General features: G+C 45.7%; 1 protein-coding gene across 1 annotated transcript; it reads left to right on the top strand.

Moving 5' to 3' along the window:
- The first annotated feature begins 880 nt into the window (after positions 1-880).
- On the top strand, positions 881-20,045 carry Npc1l1 (NPC1 like intracellular cholesterol transporter 1). The gene is made up of 19 exons (XM_015490270.2): positions 881-1,024; positions 1,786-3,314; positions 5,881-5,981; positions 6,336-6,508; positions 6,735-6,863; positions 7,323-7,505; positions 8,052-8,166; positions 8,327-8,454; positions 8,876-9,013; positions 9,361-9,450; positions 12,476-12,666; positions 12,874-12,998; positions 13,539-13,665; positions 13,842-13,897; positions 15,754-15,904; positions 16,175-16,406; positions 16,556-16,669; positions 16,754-16,916; positions 18,910-20,045. Exons 1-19 carry the CDS (start codon positions 974-976, stop codon positions 19,104-19,106), a joined length of 3,993 nt encoding a protein of 1,330 aa, XP_015345756.1. The 5' UTR covers positions 881-973; the 3' UTR covers positions 19,107-20,045.
- Positions 20,046-25,092: the final 5,047 nt, after the last annotated feature.

The following is a 25,092-nucleotide window of genomic DNA, read 5'->3' as shown; positions in this document are numbered from 1 at the left end:
TCTCTACAGCTATCTTGGGCAGGTGGCCACATAAATGGCCTTGCAGCATTATCAGCAGCTCAGTCTTGGCAATAGGGGACAAGGTCCTGGCCCATCCTGGTGATAGCAGGATCCCAAGGGAGGCCTCAAAGATCCCTATCAGTAGGGAACAGATGGTATATACCATGTGCCGGAACCCTGGTTTTGGGGGGACACCACCCAGGGATCCTAGCCAGGGTTGGCCAGTGGGACAGGCCTGGTCCAGGGACAAAGGAGAGATGTGAGAGGAGGAGAAGAGGAACGGTGAGGTGAACAGAGGAAAGTCTTAAATCTCTGTCCTCTGTCAGGCCCTGGAGTGAGCCATTCATTCTCCCAGTTGCCTGGAGGGGACTTTCGTCACTATATCACGCCACTTTAACTGTCTCTTTGTTATCTGGCTGTTTTAATATTAATTAACAACAGTTGCCAAGGATAACAGTGCAGAGGGTGTGTCTCAAGGCATGGTTGTCCCTGGTTCCAAGAGGAGTGGGACAGAATGGGGGTTTGAGGCTGTTCCAGGGATCGTGTACACATTCCAGGAGCTGTGCTAAGCCCCAAGGCCAGAGCCTGGCTAGTTCATGGTTCCACCTCTGCCCCCTGCTCCAGTGCCAACTCCAGCAGGGGCTAAATAAGGGTGGGGGATGAACCATGGGTCTCTGTCCCAGCTGGCTTAGTCTTCCTAAGGCTTCAGTAGCATTGGAAAGTGAGTGGGGACCCCAAGCACCTTCACAAAGAGGCTCAACTAAGTGGGGAGGGCATGGAACAGGGCCAGTTGGTGGGAGGGATAAAATCAGGTAGATCATTAACCAGCAGGGCTCAGTCCTATTGGTTTCAATCAGCCAGGCCAGGGCTGTTACTTAGGGATAGGAGACTGACTTAATGCATATTCCTAGGGGCCATCCCTCTGTTGTCTCCAGCTGTTCCTGTTTCCTGCTGATTCCTGTCCTGCCCTAGGATGGTGGCTAGCCTTCAGGGCTGTCTGCTCTGGGGCCTGCTCCTGCACTTGGTGAGTCCAGTGCTCATGGCAACTCCCTACTGCCTTCCTTGGGGCCTAGGCCAGCTGGGTAGCAGGCAGAGGCTGCTGGGTGACAGTGAGAGAGGGCCTCAGGGCCTGGAGGGGGTCCCAGGCCCCACAGAGGAGGGTTGCTAGTAGAAGGTCTCCAGTCACAGAATTGAAGAGACACAAGGTCAAGAGAGGCAGCTGGATAAAGTCCATGACCCTGTGGTAGAGTCTTGGCCTATAATTAAGGGAGAACTGAGTCAAGGAGGTGTTGAGGGGATGGGGTCCTGGAAAATATTACCTGGAGCATCCAGAGGTTGGGAGGAAGTCTGGCTTTCACCTGTTAAGGTCTTAATTTACTTTCAAGTCTGGGAGGTAAGTGATGGCATTTGGCTGTAAGCAGAGAGTGGGACAGGGAGATCCTGCACAGACTCTCCACAAGAGCCTTAGCCACTGACGTGATAGGGAGGAAGTTCAACAGGTTTATGAACACCTTGGAATTGACTCCATCAGCCCTAACCTCAGCAGTGTGACCTTCCTAAACTATAGTCGACAGGGTTACCTCCTTCTTTGAGTGACCCTGTCACTTCCAGGAAGAGTGGTTTGACTGCACCTCCGTCAACACTCTAGGTCCAGCACATGCCTCCAGGAGGCTTCCCACAGCCCCCTGCTCTGTGTCCTTTTTTCCCCCACACTCTCCTTAGCAGCTCACTGCCTAGACATTGACTGGCCTCAGGGTTCATGCGTGATGTCTCTCTGTTCTGCAGGTCCAGGGTGAGCTGTACACACCCCTCCACCAGGCTGGCTACTGTGCCTTCTATGATGAATGTGGAAAGAACCCAGAGTTGTCCGGAGGCCTCATATCACTGTCCAATGTGTCCTGCCTGTCCAACACACCGGCCCGCCATGTCACAGGTAACCATTTGACCCTCCTCCAGCGCATCTGTCCCCACCTCTACAATGGCCCAAACAACACCTATGCCTGCTGCTCTGCCAAGCAACTAGTGTCACTGGAAACGAGCATGTCTATCACCAAAGCTCTGCTCACCCGTTGCCCAGCCTGCTCTGACAACTTTGCAAATCTGCACTGCCATAACACCTGCAGCCCCAATCAAAGCCTCTTCATCAATGTCACCCGTGTTGCCCCAGTGGGCACAGACCATCCCCCTGCTGTGGTGGCGTATGATGCCTTCTACCAGCGCAGCTTTGCGGAGGAGACCTATGAGTCCTGCAGCCGTGTGCACATCCCTGCTGCTGCCTCACTGGCTGTGGGCAGCATGTGTGGTGTATATGGTTCTGCCCTTTGTAATGCTCAACGCTGGCTCGACTTCCAGGGAGATGTATCGAATGGTCTGGCTCCATTGGACATTACCTTCCACCTCGTGGAGCCTGGCCAGGACCAAGGGAGCGGGATCCAGCCACTGAATGGGGAAATCTCACCCTGCAATGAGACCCAGGACAATGGCATGACAGCCTGCTCCTGCCAAGACTGTGCTGCATCCTGTCCTGTCATTGCTCGCCCCAGCGATCTGACCCCTTTCTTCTACATGGGTCGGATGCCGGGCTGGCTGGTCCTCATCATCATTTTCTGCTCTGTTTTTGTGTTGCTTAACACTGTCCTTGCACGCCTTCGGGTGGTTTCCAACAAGGACAAAGGCAAGATGGAGGAGCCCCAGGCAGCCCCCAGCCTCTCTCACAAGCGCAGCCTCTCCCCCCACACCCTACTTGGCAAGTTCTTTGAGAGCTGGGGCACAAGGGTAGCTTCATGGCCACTGACCATCCTGGCAGTATCCATCATGGGAGTGGTAGCCTTGACAACTGGCATGATGTTCTTAGAACTCACCACCGATCCTGTGGAACTGTGGTCAGCCACCAAAAGCCAAGCCCGGAAGGAAAAGGCTTTCCATGACCAGCATTTTGGCCCCTTCTTCCGAACAAACCAGGTTTTTCTGACGGCTCCTAACCGGTCCAGCTACAGATATGACTCCCTGCTGCTAGGGCCCAAGAACTTCAGTGGAATCCTGTCTCTGGACCTGCTGCTGGAGGTGCTGGACCTACAGGAGAGGCTGAGGCACCTGCAGGTGTGGTCAGCTGAGGAGCAACGAAATATCTCCCTGCAGGACATCTGCTATGCCCCTCTTAATCCGCACAATGCCAGCCTCTCTGATTGCTGTGTTAATAGCTTGCTGCAATACTTCCAGAATAACCGTACACTGCTGATGCTCACAGCTAACCAGACGCTGATGGGCCAGACTTCCCAGGTGGACTGGAGGGACCACTATCTCTACTGTGCCAAGTGAGTCCTTCATGGGTCCAAAGGTAGGAGCAGGTAGGGCTACCACAGACTCTTAGGAACTGGCTAGCAACACAGCCCTACCCTATTCATATCTCTGTACTTGGGCTATCATGTGCCTGATTCTGCACTCCTCTGACCCATATTCTCCTTTGTTGGAGTTCCAGCTCCTTGGAGCAGATTTGCATGTGGCTATCCAGTCCCTCTAGCTCCAATTCCACTTGATCTTTCTGTGGAGATCTTGGCAGGGTCTTGGTTTAAGTCTTCAAAGGAATCAGATTGGCCCAGCTCATGTTAATGTATGTATTGTTCTACTTTTTTTTTTTTTTGCCTCTGTGCCTGGCTTCACAGGGCCATTGGTAGCCCAGAAACGACTTAGGATGAATAGAAAAAGTTGCTCTCAGGACAGGACAGAGCTGTGGTTTGTTTCAGGCCATAGGCACAGGGTAGGGAGTCTCAGTGCTGGTCTCAGCCACACTTTTATTTTGTTTGGAGTTTGGTCCCTGGCCCTGCCCATTTTGAATGGTACAAATAGGATGTGAACAAGGCCATTGGGCAGAGGAAAAGCAGCAGGAGTTCCCAGTAGTAGAGGCTGAGGTGGCAGTGGACAGAGTTCCTCAAAGTGGACTTCAAGAACAAATGAGGGCTGGGGATGTGGCTCAAGCGGTAGCGCGCTCGCCTGGCCTGCGTGCGGCCCGGGTTCGATCCACAGCACCACATACAAACAAAGATGTTGTGTCCGCCGAAAACTAAAAAATAAATATTAAAAATTCTCTCTCTCTCTAAAAAAAAAAAAAAAAAACAAATGAGAGCTAAAGTAGCCAACAGTATATTTGTGCTAATATGAAAATATTTTTTTCTTTTATTTTTAATTGATTTTTAAAAAATAAATGACAGCAGAATGCATTACAATTCTTATTACACTTATACAGCACAATTTTTCATATCTCTGGTTATATTTAAAGTATGTTCACACCAATTCATGTCTTCATACATGTACTTTGGATAATGATGTCCATTCATATTCCACCATCCTTGCTAACTCCCTGCCCTCTCCCTTCCCCTCCCACCTCTCTGTCCTGTCTAGAGTTCATCTATTCCTCCCATGTTCCCCCTCCCTGCTCCATGAAAACAGTTTTTTTAAAAAAATATTTTTTAGTTTTTGATGGACTTTTATTTATTTGTATTTGGTGCTGAGAATCAAACACAGCTCCTCATGCATGCTAGGCAAGCATGTTACCACGGAGCCACAACCCCAGTCCCTGAAAATAGTTTTTTCAAAAATATTTTTTAGGGCTGGGGATGTGGCTCAAGTGGTAGCGCACTCGCCTGGCATGTGTGCGGCCCGGGTTCGATCCTCAGCACCACATACAAAACAAAGATGTTGTATCCACCAATAACTAAAAAATAAATATTAAAAAAATTTAAAAAAAATATTTTTTAGTTGTAGATGCACATAATACCTTTATTTATTTATTTATTTATTTATTTATTTTTAAAATGTAGTGCTGAGAATCTAACCCAGTGCCTCACCCATGCCAGGCAAGCACTCTACCACTGAGCCACAACCCCAGCCCTGAAAATAGTTTTGACCTTGCAGTCTCTGGCAAGAGACTCCAGGACTCCTGGGATCCCAGTCCACACAATATTTGAGATCTACTGGATTAGATGAAAGTGCCAATGGCTTCTGCCTCCTCCTTCCTGCTACTGGTTTTTTATCCTTGACCAATCCCCAAGTGTAGGCTGCTTCCCAGAGTGTCTGTGCCACTAATTGTCCCTCGGAAATGGCAGAACAGAGAGGAGCTATTCTCTGCCTTGGGGGACGTCAGTGATCAGATGTGCTGCTGTTGTATATTATTTTAATTTTGCATGCTTGCAACTCTTGAGTGATCTGATTATGCCCATTTCATAGACAGGAAAAAAGGCTAAGAGGAGTATGGTGTGCGCTCAAGGTCACACAGCAACCAGAACTCCCAGGAGGAGCTGGTGACCTACATACACACTTACTTGCTCAGAGCCCAGAAGGCAAGTAGAGAGCTTTGTATCCTATTGTATTTCCACAAAAATATACTCCACAGAAAGGGTTAAGTTGAAGGGGACAGGCCTGCCCAAAGGTAATAGTCTTTGTATACACAGATTCTGGGCTCTGGGACCCAGAATCTTAACACAGCATCTATAGGGTTTTGAGGTCTGAATGGGAGAAAGAAGCCAACAAGTAGTACTGAGACCAGTGCAGGACACCATGGCTCAAGTCCTGACTCCAAACCCCTATGCTCATCTGTGAATCAGGTAATGGCAGGCATGGAAGGTCTGGCTGTGCAAGGGGACGTGGGAAGCACAGACTCAGCCTTCAGCCCCTGCCTGGCACAGAAAGGTGCTTAAGGGCAGCTTTACCATTGAAGGTTGGGGCCTAAATGCAATATTTTTGTTGTGAGCCATTAGGGACTCACTGGGCCAGGCAATCAGCAGCCAGTGTTCCTCTAGGGTACAGTGGACCTGGGATGGGGTGGGCCTGAATGAACCTAGGCTGGGCCAGGAAAGGCTCCTTCTTCTTGTGGTCTCCTTACAGTGCCCCTCTCACCTTCAAAGATGGCACAGCCCTGGCCCTGAGCTGCATAGCTGACTATGGGGCCCCTGTCTTCCCTTTCCTCGCTGTAGGGGGGTACCAAGGTAAGCTGGGTGGGCCCTGGGAGGCCAAGGAAGTGGCAATATTTGGGCAGGAACAATTGGTGGGGGTGGGGGTGATGGGTGTTCTAATTGCCTTGTAGTGGCCTGGTTTGTGGGGGCTGCAGGTGAGCTGTACTGCCTCCCCTCTCTGTCGCCCCGTTTTCTCAGGGGCTCTGGTTTTGTGCCTATGCCCAAAGAGTTTGCATTTGGCTTAGAGAGGGAAGTGGGTGTGAGGGAAAGGTCATGAGCAATGGGAAGGAGCAGGTGTGGAGAGGAGGGGAGGGAAACTGGGATGTAGCTGGAGGTGGAGAAAGGCAGGGATGCAGCTGCAAAAGGGCTGGATGTTACTTATCACAGGTAAGGACTTTTCTGAGGCAGAGGCCCTGGTCATGACCTTCTCCATCAACAACTATCCTGCTGAGGACCCCCGACTGGCCCAGGCCAAGCTCTGGGAGGAGGCCTTCATAGAGGAGATGCGAGCCTTCCAGCATAGGATGGCGGGCACATTCCAAGTTGCTTTCATGGCTGAGGTAGGAGCTCAGAGTCTTTGGCTCTGCAGTTACAATCCCAGTGATCTTGGGTCAGTTCCTATGTCCCTGTCCTAGTCCTGCCCCTTCCTGGGTGGCTCTAGGAAGTGAATGCCCACCCAGACAGGGTGTTTGTGATGGCCATTCCTGGAACCTCACTTGGGTTCCAAGCAGGTCACCCAGTACCTGGATCAACATGTAGATAATGGGCTGGCTGGTATGTTTGCAGCGTTCTCTGGAGGATGAAATCAACCGTACTACCATCAAGGACCTGCCCATCTTTGCCATCAGCTACATCGTCATCTTTGCGTACATCTCTCTGGCCCTGGGCAGCTACTCCAACTGGAAACGAGTGGTGGTGAGAGTCAGATGGATACAGCAAGGGGTCCCGGAGTCTGGGACCTCTCCAGTCAATCTTCTAAAACCTTCTTAACCAGGGTACCTCAAAATAGTAAGGTGGACACATCCAAAAAGTCTGTCCCAAAGGGTGATATTTCTTGGAAGTGTTTTATGTTCAAAGGTCAAGAATTTTCGTTCTGCTCCATGACATATCTCCACTTGTCCAGATGCAAAGCTAATAGTTAAAACTTCTTGCAACAAGGGCTCCAAGATGTGGCAGGTGTACCTGTGCTTTTGGGTACAGTGGGCCTGTCTTAGGAGTATGGCTGTACAGAGGGGCATCAATGCAGACATGAATTCCCCGAGGTAGGCGTCACTGAATACCTGCGGGTACTAAGGGTGCCTGCCTGCCTCAGCCCAGGGAGTGGGGAGGATAGGTCCTCTGGTGTCTAGGAGATTGAACCTAGTTGCTTTGCAGGTGGAGTCCAAGGCCACCCTGGGCCTGGGTGGGGTGGTCATAGTGCTGGGAGCAGTCACGGCTGCCATGGGCTTCTTCGCCTACCTGGGCATTCCCTCCTCCCTGGTCATCCTCCAAGTAGTACCTTTCCTGGTGCTGGCTGTGGGAGCTGACAACATCTTCATCTTTGTTCTGGAGTACCAGGTAAGAAGGGAGGAGTTCTCCACTCCCACATGCATCCCCAACATCCCCACCAGACAGAACCTCACATCGAGTTTTTTCTTTTTTTTTGCTGGGCATTTTTGTAGACTCTTCTATACATCAACACTCAGATTTATACCTCTAGAACATAGCATGTATTGACATGTACACATTCATTTGGAACTTGTTTTATATCAAACTTATGGAACATCTGGGAAAAGTTTTCTGTGTTAGCATATTAACCACAGTAAGCACAAATCAGAGTCCATTTAGCCACTCACTACAGGCAAATGTTTAGGGTTATGGGGATGATTGGAATAAGCATATTATTGATATCCTGGACGTACCAGCATTTCTCCAGGCCAGACCTTGGAAGCAAAATGTGCTTCTGTAGAGTGTTAGCAGCGTCAGTCCCTGACTTGAGAAGGTCAATTCTCAGGCCAATTCTTAGGCCTAGTCAAGTCTATGAGCACCTACTAGCCTACTGCTGATCTTTGAGGGCCAATGCCCTTGGTGGATCCTGGACCCTCTGCCTGCTGTTTCCCACAGCGGCTGCCTCGAATGCCTGGGGAGCAGCGAGAGGCCCACATTGGCAGAGCCCTAGGCAGTGTGGCCCCCAGCATGCTGCTGTGCAGCCTCTCAGAGGCCATCTGCTTCTTCCTAGGTGAGTTGGGAAAAACTCTCCCCCAGGTGCTAGCCCTCTGGGTTGGTACTAGGAGCCAGAAGTTCTCGAGGGCAGTGGGTGCCAGCAGACTCCTTCCCTGTGCAGGCACCCGCTCTGCCTGTGATGCTAGGATACTCTGACAATCCCCTCCCTAACACAGGGGCCCTGACTCACATGCCAGCTGTGCAAACCTTTGCTTTGACCTCTGGCCTTGCGATCATCCTTGACTTCCTGCTGCAGATGACAGCCTTTGTGGCCCTGCTTTCCCTGGACAGCAAGAGGCAGGAGGTAGGGTCATTTGGGTTAGGACCAAGGGCCTACTCTGACTGGGTCCCCACCTTGGCTGCAAGATGTGGTCTCACTGCCACAGAGATGGCCAAGAGAGTGTGGCGGGGTGGATATTATGCTGACAGGGGATATTGTTGGGGCCATGTATTACAACTTCCCATGGAAAGATAATTTCTTTTTGGTAACTCTTGGAAATAAGATAAAATCTCCTGAAGTACACAAGGTTGTAAAATAAAACATAAATGAGAAGTTAACACAAGTTAGTTGGTGGTTCTGTGATGGGTGTAAAATTCAGATATTTGATCAAGACAGATAACAAAAGTAAAGAAAACAACACACTGGCTGTCTCAGTGACAGTGGCAGTCCTTAGGGGTAGGCAGCCCCTGAGGTCTGCTATCCTGAGAGGTTGCCTCTCTGTCAGGCTTCCAGGCCGGATATCTTCTGCTGCTGCAAGTCCCAGAACCTGCCTCCACCTGAGCACAGTGAGGGGCTCCTGCTCCGTTTCTTCCGCAAGACATATGCTCCCTTCCTGCTGCACAGGATCACTCGCCGTGTTGTGGTGAGTGGGTTGAGGGGTGCAGGACCACACCACCCAGGTGGATTACCAGAGAGGAGAATAAAGAGTGGAAGGATTGCTTGGGAGGCTGAGGCAAGAGGATCATAGACTTGAAGCAACCTAGTGAGACTCTGTCTCAAAATTAAAAAGGATGTGGCTCAGGGTTCAATCTCTGGGTACCTAAAAAAAAAAAAAAAAACAGTGAAGGGGTTGCACAAGCCAAGGTGGCTGGAGCTTGAGTCAGCCCAACTCCAGGATGTTTCCCACAATGCCCCAGCCAGATTCAACTCTGGGAGAAAATGGGAGGTATGGAAGGTGGTGAGGTTCTCACTCAGCAGTTCTCTCCCCAGCTGGTATTGTTTCTGGCCCTGTTTGGAGTGAGTCTCTACTACATCAGCTACCTCAGTGTGGGGCTGGACCAGGAGCTAGCTCTGCCCAAGGTGAGCCTGGGGAATCTTCCAAGTCCTTGGTCCCCTGAGATTTGGGAGGGGAAGCAGCACCCAGCAGGTGGGGGTTGTGTGGGCCAGGGCATGCAGAATTGCTCATTATCCTCTGTGAACCTGGAGTGGGAAGCCACATCCATGTCTGAAAAGTGCAAAAGCTGAGTGCCAGCTTCAGTCCATAGTAAGAGAGATATCTTGAGTCCAGAGGGCTGTCCATATGAGTTGGCTGGTCACATGAAGTGAATTGTCAATTTGCTGAGCACACATCCAGTTTGTAAAATCCTCATCAACACTTGTTGTTTTCTAAGTTATCTCCCGTGGTGCTGGGGACTGAACCCAGGGCCATGCACTTGCTAAGCAAACACTGTACTACTGAGTTAAACCCTCAGTCTATTTTTTTTTAAATAATAATCATCCTAATGTGTGTGAAGGGGTATCTATTTCATTGTAGTTTCAACATGCATTTCCCTAATAATTAGTGCTCATTGGCCATGTGTATATTTTCTTTGGGAAAATGTCTATTTCAGTCTTTTACTCATTCGTTTTTTAATCAGGTTGCTTGTTCTTTTTGTTGTTGAGTCTTAAGAATTCTCTGTGTATTCTGGATATCAGTCCTTTGTCAGATATGTGATTTGCAAATGTTTTCTCTCTTTCTGTGGGTTGCTTTTAAATTCTGTTTATAGTATCCTTTTATGCATGAATTTAAAAAATATTCATAAAGTCATATTTATTCTATTTTTTGTTACCCATGCCTTTGGTGTTGTATCCAAGAAATCATTGCCAAATTCAATGTCATGAAGATTTACCTTTTCTTCTAAGAGTTTTATAGCTTTAGGTCTTATATTTAGGTATCAATTCATTTGGAGTAATTTTTTGTAATATGGTGTTGAAGGTCCAAACTTAATTACTTTGCATATGGATATCCAGTTTTCCTGACACATTTGTTAAAAAGTCTGTTTCCCCATTAAATGGTTTTGGCTCTCTTGTCCAAAATCATTTGACCATATATGTGAGAAGTTTTTCCTGGATTCCTATTCTGTTCCATTGATCTATATGTCTGTCCTTACGGTCATATAGATCCTGCCAGTACTACACTATTTTGAATCCTGTAGCTCTACTTACAAGTAGAGTATGCACCAACATGTCCATGATTTTAGTCGTGGTTTCGACTAACACCTTACCATTTTTTCAACTAAGTGCTGCTTTTATCAAGTAGAAGCCCAGGGACACTTTCTGTTGATCATTTTTTTCTGTAGAAATGGGCCGTATTTTTATTTTTCTTTGTATGTTTTGAAATTTTATTTTTGTTGTTGAAAAATGAACACTGAGGGCTGGGGATGTGGTTCACGCGGTAGCACGCTCACCTGGCATGTGTGCGGCCCGGGTTCGATCCTCAGCACCTCATACAAACAAAGATGTTGTGTCCACCGAGAACTAAAAAAAATAAATAAATAAATATTAAAAAAAAAAGAAAAAAGAAAAATGAACACTGAGTCTTATAATGTACTCTAATTTGAGTTTTACATTGTAGCTTTATAATATATTCTGGAGATCAGGCTCTCACCCTGGCCCAAGATTTGCTTTTTAAAATTGTTCATTTTCTTATTTATTGTTAGTATCTCTGTGCTGGGGATTGCCTAAGGTGTAGAGTTAATATCTTCTTAGGTATTTTCTGAGCCTGTAACTTTCTCTGGGCACATGTGCTGGTGTCTAAATTCTCCCATTTTTGAATAGATCTTTTTGAATATTTTAGTTTAAAAATGTATGGCCCAGGGGCTGGAGTTGTGGCTCAGTGGTAGAATAGTCACCTCACATGTGTGAGTCGAGTTCAATCCTCAGCACCACATAAAAATAAATAAATAAATACAATAAAGGTATTTTAAAAAATGTATGGCCCAAAAGGAGAAAAAGGGAAAAATAAGGGAGGAAAAGCAAACAAGTATTTACTCTTTGAATCTCCTTGAAGTCACTTTAGCAGGAGGTAAATAACGTTGCAACAATGGTGGTAGGAATAGCAATAAGGACTGCTTGCCTCTGTGTCAGCATCACTAAGATAGAAGCAATGATCAGTGGTCAGAACTCAGATATTTGATAGCTGAAGGACCTTATTTCCTGTCCTGGCTCCTGTAAAACTTCTGCAAGTTGCTTCTGGAATGCATACACAGATTTATGCCTTGGATGGGGTGGAGAATAAGTAGTTATTACTGTGCTGAGAGCTGAAATTGACAGAAGTAATTATAATTTACCATCCAAGTTTTACTCTGGAAGCTTCCATCCCTCAATAGAGTTCAGAGTCCTGAGTTAGTTACATTAGATAGGCCAGTGCCTTTCCTGGTCCTTCCTATTCTGCCATCTTCCCTGCTTTCACTGAGTTTTTACGTTATAGAAGGGAACAGACCATGAAGATGCCTGGTGCGTGGCCTCTAGTGTATGCACACAAATATTTACAAGTATATGCAAATATGGGCCAGTCACAGTTCAGCTTTTTAGACTGTCTGTGGCAGACTGGAGATAGTGGGAAGGGATAAAATTATGTGCTGTATATGTCCATGTTCATGAGTTTGAGAGTGGGGGGTCGTGTAGGGTGGGTGTGTTGCTCTGAGCTTGTTCTTCCTTATAAGCATATTTCTGTGCATGTACCTGTGATTATACCTATATGCGTGAACATCAGAGTATGTATATCTGTAGGTATACCTGAAACCTCTGTAACTGCACTGTACATCTGTGAGAATATTTCTGATTGTGTACTTCTCTCTGTCCCTCTTTATGTGTACCTTGTGTGTGACCTCTGAACATGTACTATGTGTACCTCTGAGTGTACTTCCTTGTGTGTCACCTTTGCATGTACCTCTGTGTGTATCTGCATGTTTCCCCTGAGTATACCTCTGCCAGAGGCTTCACCTTGCCCCCTTGTGCCCCTTTGGATCCATCCTCTTCTGGGGTCCACAGGTCTACCCACCCTTGAGCATGTACTTCTAGGGGCACATAAGGTCTCCTGACACTCTCCGATCCTCCTTCCCAGGACTCATACATGCTGGACTACTTCCTCTTTATGAATCAATACTTTGAGGTGGGGCCCCCGGTGTACTTTGTTACCACCTCAGGCTACAATTTCTCCAGTGAGGCGGGCATGAATGCCATCTGTTCCAGTGCAGGCTGTGACAGCTTCTCCTTAACCCAGAAGATCCAGTATGCCACTGAATTCCCTGATCAGTAAGTGCAGGCCAACCTAGTACCCCAGCCTGCTTCCTATCTTCATCCTCCACTCTCCTCCTGTGCCCTCTTACTGCCTGCTTTGCTACTGCCTAGCCCACCTGCAATCAAACGCCTGGGGAGGCCTAGCATGGGGGTTAAGCTACAGGAATGACCCACCATCGTCCCTGCTAGTCCTGGCCCCTCACTTCCTCCTGCTGTCCTCAGGTCTTACCTGGCCATTTCTGCCTCCTCCTGGGTGGATGACTTCATTGACTGGCTGACCCCATCCTCCTGCTGCCGCCTTTATATCTCTGGTCCCAATAAGGATGAGTTCTGCCCCTCAACTGAGAGTAAGTGTGGGCCCTAGGGGGCTCATTGCCCACTACAGCTTGGGGAAACTGAAGCAAGAGAAAGGAAAGGAGTGGTGAGCCTCTCTCTCAGCCCGCTACCTCTATAGCAGTGACCACTGGGGCCAAGGGCACAGAGTAAGCCTCAGGAGTCCCTGAGGAATACTTGGGTGTGTGGCCCACCAGCATTCATACCCTTGTGTCTCTTAAGAGTATTGTGCCATGCTCAGGGGGCATGTTTACCATGGGCATTGGGTGGAGGAGTCAGGAGTACAGCTAAGGCTGGTGCACGATTTTGCATCAGTATCTGCTGCATTTGTAGGTAGAGGGAGAGCCTGTGTTTCCTGCCCCAAACTCCCCTTCCCCACCTGCCCCTAAGTGCCAGGGTTTCTATAACTGAGGGGATCATTTCCCACATTTAGAAATGACAAATGCAAATCTCCCTAGGAGCTGGGTGCCTTAGATAGGGGCAGAGGAGAGGGGATTCAGAGAAGGAGCTGCATGACCTGAGGTGCTGCTGCCCACAGTTCCCCTTCTCTACAGACTCCTGGAACTGCTTAAAGAATTGCATGAGCTTCACCTTGGGCCCTGTGCGGCCCACAGTGGAACAATTCCACAAGTACCTTCCCTGGTTCCTGAGTGATGTGCCCAACATCAAATGTCCCAAAGGGTAGGCTCAGAGAGGGGCTTCCACTGGGGAGGGTGGGTAGACCTGTGGACCCCAGAAGGGGATGGATCCAAAGGGGCACAAGGGGACAAGGTGAAGCCTCTCTGGGGTGCAGAGAGATGAACAGACAGGAGGAGGCCTCATCCCACTAATCCTTTGTCCTGGCCTCCTCCTTACAGTGGCCTGGCAGCATACAGCACCTCTGTGAATTTGGGCCCAGATGGCCAGGTTTTAGGTAAGCATGACCTTGTTTGGTGGGAAGATCCAAAGTCAGCTGCTTCAGAGGTCCCTAAGGGTCCCAGGAAATAACCTTTCTAACTTACATCTTCTTTCCTCCCTCCTATGGGGAAAGGGACAGATTGTAATTGTTCAGTCCCTGTTAGCAAGAGTCCTATTTCCCAAGTCCACATCCTCACACTTTACTCTTTCTTCCACCTCAAGTTCATGATCAGCATGAACTTTGTGACATTCTTTCAGCAGTTTCTGTCATATTTAGGAGCCTCCTACACTAACCCTGGGCTAAGCACCTTTTCACAAATGCATAAATCATATCCAGATGTCAGCAGAAGGCAGATGGCTGAATGAGTTAGGATGTCTTGCTATAGTGCAATCCCAGCAACCATCAACAGCAAAAAGGGATACACACAGGAAAAAAGGACCATGATGTTAGCTTCATACAGCAGGTGGTAGAACCAGACAGCCATCTGCATGAGAAGCCAGCTGTATCTAACTCTCTATATATACACTTAGCATAGGGACCCCAGTGGAGCAGGTGTGGAGATGGGTCTGAGGGTGGGTGAAAGAGCTACCAACGGATTCTCTCGCTTTGTAGTGAAACAAGTCACAGTTTGAAATCTTAGCTACAAATTAACTGTGTAGCTTACTCACTCACCTGCCCAATTAACTCTTCCATGAAATTCCCATCTTCCAAGAAAGGCACCCCCACATCTGCCCCAGCCCTGGTCCTTGGGCAGTACAGGCTATGTAGAGTCAGTGTGGACAGAAAGGGGTGGCATGTCTCAGGTAGGAACAGAGAAGCAGGTCATATCATGGAGGGGGCATGCAGGGAGCCATTCTTCCATTCCATGACCTGGGGCAGGTTTGTACCCACCTCCAACCTTAGTCTTCTCATGTGTGCACTAGGTTATTCTACAGCAACACTTCTCAAAGGGAAAACCCTGGATATGCATCACCATCACCTGGAAATTGTTAGAAATGCAAGTTCCCAGGACTCACCATGACCTACCAGAGCTAAATCTCTGGTTTGGGGTGGCCATCTGGGGGTGAACCACTTCCAGGTGGTTTAGAGGGCTAGTGAGATGCTCTGAAGTCACCTTCCTGCTTGAAGATTGTGTATGTCCAGGTCCACTTCTCTTCTTTTTTCCTCCACTTCTCTTCTTTTTTTCCTTTTTTCCTCTACATAAATCTCTTATTTCTTTTCCTGATGCCACTATACACAATTAAGAAATAACTTTTATTATACTTGCTGGCAGGAGCCATAAGCCACAGCTATTATAATTCAGTGGTTTTCATTTTTCTGTCTTCTTTTCTAGTCTTTTCCTATAGGAATATATGAATTTTAAACAAATTAATTTGAAAAATCCAATGCATATTTACAGGGAGGGATTTGGGTTCACCAGGGAGATTTCTTTGGGTTCTATCAATCAAGGTCAGGCCTGGACTTGGGCCTCCCACATTGGTAGGACCAGCTACAGAATTTTTGGGGCTGGTACAAAATGAAAATGCAGGCCTCTTACACACAAAATTTACTATGAATTTTGGATGAGGTGGCAGAGCTCTGAATCCTGTCATTGTCCCTAGAGTGCTGTGAGGGTGTCCTGAACAGTTTTGACTTTTTTTGAGGGGTTACCAGGGATTGAACTCAGGAGCACTCAATCACTGAGCAATATCCCCTACCCTATTTTGTATTTTATTTAGAGACAAGGTTTCACTGAGTTGCTTAGCACCTTGCTTTTGCTGAGGCTGGCTTTGAACTTGTGATCCTTCTGCTGGGATTACAGGCATGCACCATCGTGCCTTGCTACCTTATGACCTTTGACTTTCCTTCTCCCATGCACCATGGCCATCCAGCCTCCCAGTTCATGGCCTACCACAAGCCCCTGAAGAACTCACAGGATTACACAAAAGCTCTGCAGGCAGCCCAGTTGCTGGCAGCCAACATCACTGCTGACCTGCGGAAGGTGCCTGGGACAGATCCAGACTTTGAGGTCTTCCCCTACACGTGAGGACCTAGTGGGCTGGGCCAAAAGAATGTGGGGGTATCTGTTGGAAATGGGAGGTTAGAGCAGCAGGTTTTTGAGCAGTTGCAAGAGACAAGGATCAGCTTCAGATCGGAAGGCTCCAGTAGTGCCCTGGAGCCTGATCATTTCCCATGCTGGTTAATACACTAATTTGTGCCTCTCCAGGCCTCAGTATTTTCCTTCTGAAATAGGGGGATCCTGCCCATTAGAAAGGCACTCAATGCCTGTGCTGTGACCATGCTCTCTGGCAGGATCACCAACGTGTTCTACGAGCAGTACTTGACTGTTCTCCCAGAGGGAGTCTTTGCACTTGCCCTCTGCTTCCTGCCCACCTTCATTGTCTGCTACCTCCTGTTGGGCCTGGACATACGATCGGGCCTCCTCAACCTGCTCTCCATCATCATGATCCTCTCGGACACCATTGGCTTCATGGCCTTGTGGGGCATCAGCTACAATGCTGTGTCCCTCATCAACCTCGTTATGGTAACTTGCTAAAGAACCCTTGGAGGGGTGGTTGGGGATTCAGAGTCATTGGATACTCCCAGTTCTGTACAGAATTGATGTCTGCTACTCTTGTCTCATTCCCCACTTCTTCCTCTGTCTTCTCAGACAAAGCCCCCTCTCTCCTATAGGCAGTGGGCATGTCTGTGGAGTTTGTATCCCACATCACCCGCTCCTTTGCCATCAGCACCAAACCCACCCACGTGGAGAGGGCCAAGGAAGCTACCATTTCCATGGGCAGTGCAGTGAGTGGAGTGGGGTGGGTTTCCCTGTGCCCCACCTAATACTTTGTGTCCTAATTAACACTTGGCTGTGATCCATCCTGTCAGGTATTTGCTGGGGTGGCCATGACCAACCTGCCGGGCATCCTCATCCTGGGCTTTGCTGATGCCCAGCTCATACAGATCTTCTTCTTCCGCCTCAACCTACTGATCACCCTGATGGGCATGCTGCATGGCCTGGTCTTCCTGCCAGTCATCCTTAGCTATGTAGGTGAGTCCTGGACCTGTTTTTTCCAGGCTGTTACAATTATGATAAAAACCACAACAATGGTATGTGCCCTTCAGAAAAACTCAGGGAGACACAGCGCTAACAACAAATGTCAGGAGCATGAAATGGCAGAGACCTTGAGTTTTGGAAATTGCTGTTTTTAACTTGACATGTTGTGAGCATCCTTCTTTGTTAGTGGATCGTATCTCAAAGACTGCTTCAGTGGCCCACTCCCTGCACTGAAGTCAGATTTTAAAAACCATGATCTTCAACAACCATGACAACAGCAACAATTTTGTTTTGAATTGCTGTAGATCAAACCAAGGGCTTTGCACATACTAGGCAAGTGCTCTACACATACCAACCAAGAAATATATTTTATGTTGAGAGGTGATGAGTGTGAGCAAATAGCTAGATACATAGAACTAAGACAAATGGTTCACAAATAAAATAATGCTTGTCCTTACTATATGTGAAACATTCTGACATTTTTGGTTCTATCCCGTCATTAATCTAAAAAATTCTGGTGTTAATCTAAGTTAATTTCATGACTACTTAATGGGTGGCAACCCACAGTTTGAAAACATCATGTTATTGTATGGTTCTACCATGATTTATTTAACCAGCTTCCAACTGTTACACATTAAATTATTTCTGATTTTACACTATTATTACTAGTGCTGCAGTGAGTGAACTTGTGGCTAAGTCTTTGGCCTAATCCTCCAATATTTCTTTAGAGAAGGCCTGTGGATGTTGATTGTTAATACCAATTATTAATACCCTTCAGAAAATTTTACCATTTAAACTTGTACCAGCAGCTTGTGCAATTGCCCATTTCCCTGTATCCTTATGATGGACATGGTTATTAAAAATAATGTTCTACACCAGGTACAGTGGTACATGGCTATAACCTCAGTGGCTTGGGAGGCTAAGACAAGAGATTGCAAGTTCAAAGCCAGCCTCAGCAACTTGGCAAGGCTCTAAGCAATTTAGTAAGGCCCTGTCTCACCAAAAAAAAAAAAAAAAAAAAAAAAGGTGGGGAAAACCAATCCCCACAGAGATTTAAACTAAGCCCCTGAGGATGAGGGGTTTTCTGGCTCTCAGGGTGGTGAAGGTGTGAGGAGTTCAATTTTACCCCCTCCCCACTAGACTGTATTAGAAATATAATATTATTAGAAAACATTTATAGAAGGGTATGTTTGTACATCAACATATTTGTGATTCTCTTGTCATCCCCAGAAGTAGATTTTATTATCATTCTCACTGTACAGATGAGGAAACTGGGACATCTACCCCAGATCAAAGACTTGGTCAGATGAGAGAGGGTTGTAGAGCACAGCTGCAGTGTTCCCACTGTGACACCATATTCTCTTATAATAACTTCATGACCCTCTTTGAAAGAGAAAATATGTGCACTGGGGATGGTGGGTGATACCCAAGAAAGGGGCAAGGAGGACCATCTCCTCAGGTCTGCCCTGAGAAGGGAAGACTCAGGCCTCAAAGCCACAGGTGGTACTGCTTCTTGGAGGTTCTCAGAGTGCCTGGGGGGTGTAGGGGTGGCCAGGAGTTTGCAGAAACCCACCCTTGCACATCAGTCAGCACCTCCCACCTTGAGGCTTAGACCACATAGGCAGTGACCCAGAAAGGCAAGAACAGTCAACACCCAGTGGGATCTTTGTGTCCTGAGTTTGTTGTACATAATAAGGAATAGCATCTCTTAGAGTAAGGTTAGCTATGGATGTTGGCACCAGATGTCCCAGGAAGAAAGGGAGAAAGAAATTTGGTTTCAGGGTTTTCCCTAAGAGCATGCTTACAGAAGCAGATGGGTGGGGTACCATGGAGGCTGGCTGAAATGGATACTGGCAGGGTAGAACAAGTGCAGGGGAGGAGCAGGGGAGGTGAGGGGTTGGGGGCTCAGGTCCTCTTTGATTGTGTCACTGTCTGTGTCCCCTGCCTGCCTACCTGAGTGTGGGTCTCTGTCCCTATCTCTCTGCAGGGCCTGATGTCAACCCAGCTCTGGTGCTGGAACAGAAGCAAATCAAAGAGGCAGCAACAGCCAACACAGCTTTCTGCCCGAAGCACTCCTTCCCTACCAACATGACCAATGTCTATGTCAACCATGGCTTTGAGAATTCTCCTTCTGGTGCTGGTGCCATCAGCAGCTCTTTGCCTAGTCATGTGCAGGAGTTCTGATAGAGCCAGAGCCCATCTAGTCTCCTTGACTCTGTACCAAGGGACCATGAGGGTCTTCTCTGTGGTGGTGGTCTCTTAGCTCACACCCTCTGAGGGTCTGGGGGAGGCTGTTCCAGGAAAGTGGCTGTCACTCTGGTCATGAGGTACCCAGCAGCACTACTGGTGGCCCCTCTGCTCCTATAGCAGGTCCCTGGAGTCCATGTCACTCAGGTGTCTGTCCCTGTGAGATAACCTTGTACTTGAAGGCTCAGGTTTGGGGGCTGCTGGGCACAGACACATCCTGTGTTTGTGTCAGGCCCCAATTCTCTCATGGGTTCCTTCTTACCCACTTTCCCTCCTTTAATTATCTTGTCAAAAAAGTCTCCATTCTGTGTAAGTCTTTAACATTCACCATTGTCCCTGAGAACAGAAACTGACCCCATCATGGGCTATTGTAGGAAAGCATCTGTGAATTACTTGGGGGCCTTCACTTGGTATCAAAGCCAGGGAGATTTAGGTTTTATCCTTGGGAACTATCTTAGGCTCCCCTGAGCTCATTAGACTGCCCAAGGCACATGACCTCTATCTCTGCTCTATTAGGAAGACCCCTCTTGTAGCTCCAGAGTTGGGCGTAACCCAATGGGACACGCCCACCTCCTACCGTATTTGGCAAAGAACATTCCATGGAAAACCTCTGATGTTCCCCAATATAAATAAAGCAAGTGGGGGGCTCCATTTTGCTCTTTTTAGTGTGGAAGCTCCATTCCTAAGATTGGTTAGCCTGTCCTGCCCGGCTTTTAAAATTATTTCCTGTGTTCTGTGGTTTTTTTCACCGCCCTACTTTTCACAGCCAGCCCATTCTACCCAGAGGAACCCCATTTCCACCACCCACGAGGTGGATGTGGGTGGGAGGCTATGACATGGCAACAAACAAGGTAAAACAGATCCCTTCAGACCTGCCCTCTTGTGTTTTTTTCTAGTGAGTCCCAGAATGATGTTCTCACAAATGCTTTGGTCATGGGTCATGACCCCACCTGGAAGATGGTGTTTGGTTTGGTCTCTAGTTCCAGTGACTAGTAAGGCTGTTGCCTCCGGTTGAGGCCACTGCATGTCTGAAGGCTGGGAGTTTTAGGGGTTAGGCGGGTCCTACCACCTCAGTCTCATGCTTAGAGCAGAGCTTAGTTGGCTTCAAGTCAGCTCAATATGAGCTTCCATGGAGAACTCTCCAGAAGCAGAAGCTATAGTGGAGAGAAAAAGATGACTTGCTCTGTTGAAAGCATACAATTCAGGGCTGGGGATATGGCTCAAGTGATAACGCACTTGCCTGGCATGCGCGAGGTGCTGGGTTCGATCCTCAGCACCAAATAAAAAAAAAATGTTGTGTCCACCGAAAACTGAAAGATAAACATTAAAAAATTCTCTCTCTCTCTCTTCTCTCTCTCTCTCTTAAAAAAAAGAAAGCAGAGAATTCAATAAATATTTGTTGAGCAGAAATAGTATTATAATGTCACATATTGTATTCTGGCTGCCTTTTTTTTTTTTTTTTGCAAATGACATAAAAAATACATGTGGTGAAGGAATTTATGGAGAGCTTAGTGTTAAGTTCTATTTCCTTTCCCTCTTTAAAAAGATTAACCAGCTGGGGAGAATGGTGCATGCTTGTAATCCCAGCGGCTCAGGATGCTGAGGCAGGAGGATCACAAGTTCAAAGCCAGTCTCAGTAACTTAGTGAGGCCCTAGGCAATTCAGTGAAACCCTGTCTTTAAATAAAATACAAAAAAGGTGGGGGGAATACAAAAAAGGGCTGGGGATGTGGCTCAGTTGTTAAGTGCCCCTGGGTTCAATCCCAGTACCAAAAAAATAATAATAACCACACAATGATGTGCCCTTGCCTTGTGAGTGCCTATGATGAGTAGGATTAATTACCTCTCAGACAGAGAGTGCAGAGACTGGGAGTCAGTGAGGGGTAGGAGGTGCAGCTTATCCCTTTCCAGGAATAGTCTGTAAGTAAAGAAAACCTGAGGAACCAGCAGAAGAACCTAAAGATGTGTTCAGGAGGGAGAGACCCATATGCAAATACCAGTTTCTGGGAAGGTCTTTTACCAGGACAGTGGATAAAACTGTCAAGGAACTATCCAGATCTGCCTTGAGCCTCTTGGCTTCCCTCTGTGTCCAGCCCTTGCTTGGCTGAGGAGCTGCTGTGGCTTCCTATGCTTAGAGGGCCTGACTGCCTATGACAAAGGGGTGAAAAGGAGTTAGAATTTTTGGAACATGCTGTTTGCTTTCTGGTCCAGAAGAGCCCCAAACACCAGGTGTTGTTAGTCCATTTTTGCAAAGGTCACAGGCTGGACAGGAGGAAAAAGGAGGTCTGATAAAGGATGCCAGGGAATAGAAGTTGTGGAGAAACTGCATAAGTTACCCTGTTAAAAACACCACGGGCTGGAGTTGTGGCTCAGTGGTAGAGCGCTCGCCTAGCACGTGTGAGGCCCTGGGTTGAATCCTCAGCACCACATAAAAATAAAATAAAGATATTGTGTCCATCTACAACTAAAAAATAAAATATTAAAAAAAAGCCACAGGTGCAAGATAGATAAAGGGATCTGAGGAACAAAATAGCTTCTGAGAAGAGTGACATTTCAAATCAGGAAAAAGGATAGTTCTTTTCAGTAAATAGTGTGAGAGGGATGGGATTGTGGATCAGTGGTACAGCACTTGCTTGGCATGTGTGAAGTGCTGGGTTTGATTCTCAGCATCACATTTAAATAAATAAATAATTAATAAATAAATAAAATAAAGGTCCATTGACAATGAAAAAAATGTTTTAAAAAACCCTACATTTAGGGCTGGGGTTGTGGCTCAGTGGTAGAGGGCTTGCCTAGCATGTGTGAGACATTGGGTTTGATTCTCAGCATCACATATAAACAAATCAATAAATAAAAGTCCATCATCAATAGCTAATAAAATTTTTTAAAAAACCCTACATTTATGGTTCTGGGTTGTGGCTCAGCAGTAGAGCACTTGCCTAGCACGTGAGGCACTGGATTTGATCCTTAGCACCACATAAAAAAATAAACAGATAAAAAACAAAGTTAAAAAAAAACTCTACATTAAACAAACAAAACAACACAACAAAACTGTGTGAAAGCAGTTGGGGAATCATTTGGAACAAAATAAAGTTATATCTATACTTTATACCACACATGAAATAAAAGTACAGATAGATTATAGAACTAAAAATAAAAACAAAACTGTACAACTGTCAGAAGAGAACACAGAAGAATATATTATAATCTTGGGGTGGAAAAACTTTCATAAGCACAGAATCAAGAAGCTATAAAAGTAAAGACTAAAGGTTTGACTACATTGTAGTTGAAAACTTGCATAAATATATGCACAACACAAAAATAGTGAAGAAAGCTGAAAGATAAATGAACTGAAAAAAAAATATTTGTAACATATTTAACAGGGATTAAAATCAAGACTACCCATACAGAGGAAGTGGTTACGTGGATAATGTAGCTAAATGTCCCATTGAAAACAACAAAAATTCTGGCAAAAATAAATTCTATTCTGTTTCAGTCAGCTTTTTGTCGCTGTGACCAATATACCTGACACGAACAACCTAGAAGAGGAAAAGTTTATTTTGGCTCATTCTACATAAACTATTTGGAATTATTTTGAATGAGAATTCCATTTATTCAGTATGATAGACATGTTTCTATGTATCAATATATAATAAATCATATATATCTGCATGTGTATATTATCTATCAATCAATGTCAGTATGGACTCAGGTATATTCATTTTATGTTTTTGGTTCTAATATAATACTACTTTGTCATTAATACTATTATAGCCAGGAAGCAGAAAGAGATTGAGTTCAAGAAGTCAGGGATACTATCATCCCCAAGAGCATACTACCAGTGACCTACTTCCTTCTGCCATGCCCTACGTGCCTATAGTTACCACCCATTATTCCATTCAAATTATTAACCCATCAAAAAGATGATTAGATTACCACTCTCAAAATCTAATCATTTCACCTCTGAACATTCCTGTTTTATCTCACATATGAGTTTATCCAAACCTCATATCCAAACCGCAATATATCCACTAGATGACTACTAATTTAGGAATGTTATAGCATCTTGATTAATAGAAACTTTTATAGTTATGAAATATCTACAAAATATGCCTCTTTATCTCTATCATTTGTTCAATTCTATTAAGTTATACATACACATATATGTATGTTTTGTGTATACATAAGGGTTACTTACAGGTTGCTTAAAGGGTAAGTAACCCTCTTTTTTCCTCTTTTTATACTGTACCATTAGGAAAAAAGTCACTATGCATATCCTAAGCATAAGGAGTGAAGTCATGTTCCACCTCCATGAGTGGAAGTATCTACATATACTATTTGGAATTATTCTTCTTTCCTCCTCCTCCTCATCCTTTTTTTTTTTTTTTGGTTACCTCAGATTGAAACCAGTGGTATTTAACCAGTGAGCTACATCCCCAGCCCTTTTCATATTTTTAGAGACAGGGTCTCACTGAGTTGATTTAGGACCTCACTAAGTTGCTGAGGCTGGCTTTGAACTCATGATCCTCCTGCCTCAGCCTCCTGAGCCACTGGGATTACAGGTGTGTGCCACCGTGCCTGCCACTATTTGCAATTCTTCTGAACAGCTATTTGACTATTCTCTTCCATTTATTTGTTCAGTATGACACATATATATATACATATATATTTATCTATATATCTGTATATGTGTCCTATATATCAATCAATATAAGTATGGACTCATATATATTCAATTTGTACTTTGTGTTCTAATATAATGCTACTTTATTTTGTTGCTTGGCTTGTTCCAGCTCTGGTTACTGGGCACTTTTTCAGTTGACTCTTATTCCTTTGCCATACCTCATAATTGTGTGTTTTACTGCTTTTTTATTTTGAGACACTGCAAGATGACCCAGACTAATCTTGCATATTTTCTGCAGTAATTCTAGAATCACTTCTCCAAGGAGTCCTGGTTTTCTATTGGAGAATGATATTAGAAACCAATATCATTCTGGGGTGTATTCATTGATGCTGAGGCAATGCTTCTGGATTCTTTCAGCTGAGAGGAAGGAAATATGCATGTACACTAACCAGTATAGACACATTTCTATAAATGATTCTACATGTAGTCATATGTATCTATAGTAAGCTAAACTTAAATTTATACCAATGTGTCTAACTTAGACTCATTATCACGTGGATCATTCTAGCCTCTTTCCTTTGCTTTTCTGTAACCTCCTACTCCAACAGTGAAAAATCTGGCTTCTACTACCCACAACCATTTACTTCATTGTTCTTTCCACCCTATATCTAGTGATTTCAGAACTGATAATCTATATTCTTCTGGGAAACACAAGGATACTTGTGTTAAACTCTTTTTTTAATATTTATTTTTTGGTTGTAGGTAGATGCAATATCTTTATTTTATTTTATTTTTATATGGTGCTGAGGATCAAACCCAGTGCCTGACGCATGGTAGGCAAGTGCTCTACCTCTGAGCCACAACCCCAACCCCTTGTGATAAACTCTTATTGGCCACAGTTCAAAGTCTGTGTACTGTTCCTTTTGCCTTCAGTCTTACTGACTCTGTTCATTTCCAAAGTTACTTAGGTCACTATCTTTCTACTACTCCCTTTAGATAAGACGTTTCATACATTTGTAATAAAGTTACATTGTTACATTTGTCATATTCTGCATTCTGTTCTCAGATCCCTCAATTTCCTAAGCAATTTTGCATATATTAACACTCTACGCCTTAGATTTCTGAGTTTTGACAAATTTACAGTGTCATATATCCATAATTAATATCTTACAGAATAGTTTTACATCCTAAATAATTCCCATACTTTGCCTATTCAATCTTTTCTCACAACTGAGACCTGGAAATCACTGATCTTATTACTCTTTCCATATTTTGCCTTTTCCATAATGTCATGTAATTG

Source organism: Marmota marmota, unplaced genomic scaffold, assembly GCF_001458135.2.
Source record: "Marmota marmota marmota unplaced genomic scaffold, marMar, whole genome shotgun sequence".
In the NCBI taxonomy this organism is placed as follows: domain Eukaryota; kingdom Metazoa; phylum Chordata; class Mammalia; order Rodentia; family Sciuridae; genus Marmota; species Marmota marmota.
Note: the sequence above shows the minus strand (reverse complement) of the source record. Positions and strands in the feature narration are given on the sequence as shown.

What these genes read in the sequence shown, in the direction of transcription:
- Npc1l1 (XM_015490270.2), top strand. Translation starts at nt 974, where the DNA reads ATGGTGGCTAGCCTTCAGGGCTGTCTGCTCTGGGGCCTGCTCCTGCAC. An exon ending in TCTTTGTTCTGGAGTACCAG is followed by an intron (nt 7,506 to 8,051) that starts GTAAGAAGGGAG and finishes TGTTTCCCACAG; the next exon opens with CGGCTGCCTCGAATGCCTGG. An exon ending in AGGAGCTAGCTCTGCCCAAG is followed by an intron (nt 9,451 to 12,475) that starts GTGAGCCTGGGG and finishes CCTCCTTCCCAG; the next exon opens with GACTCATACATGCTGGACTA.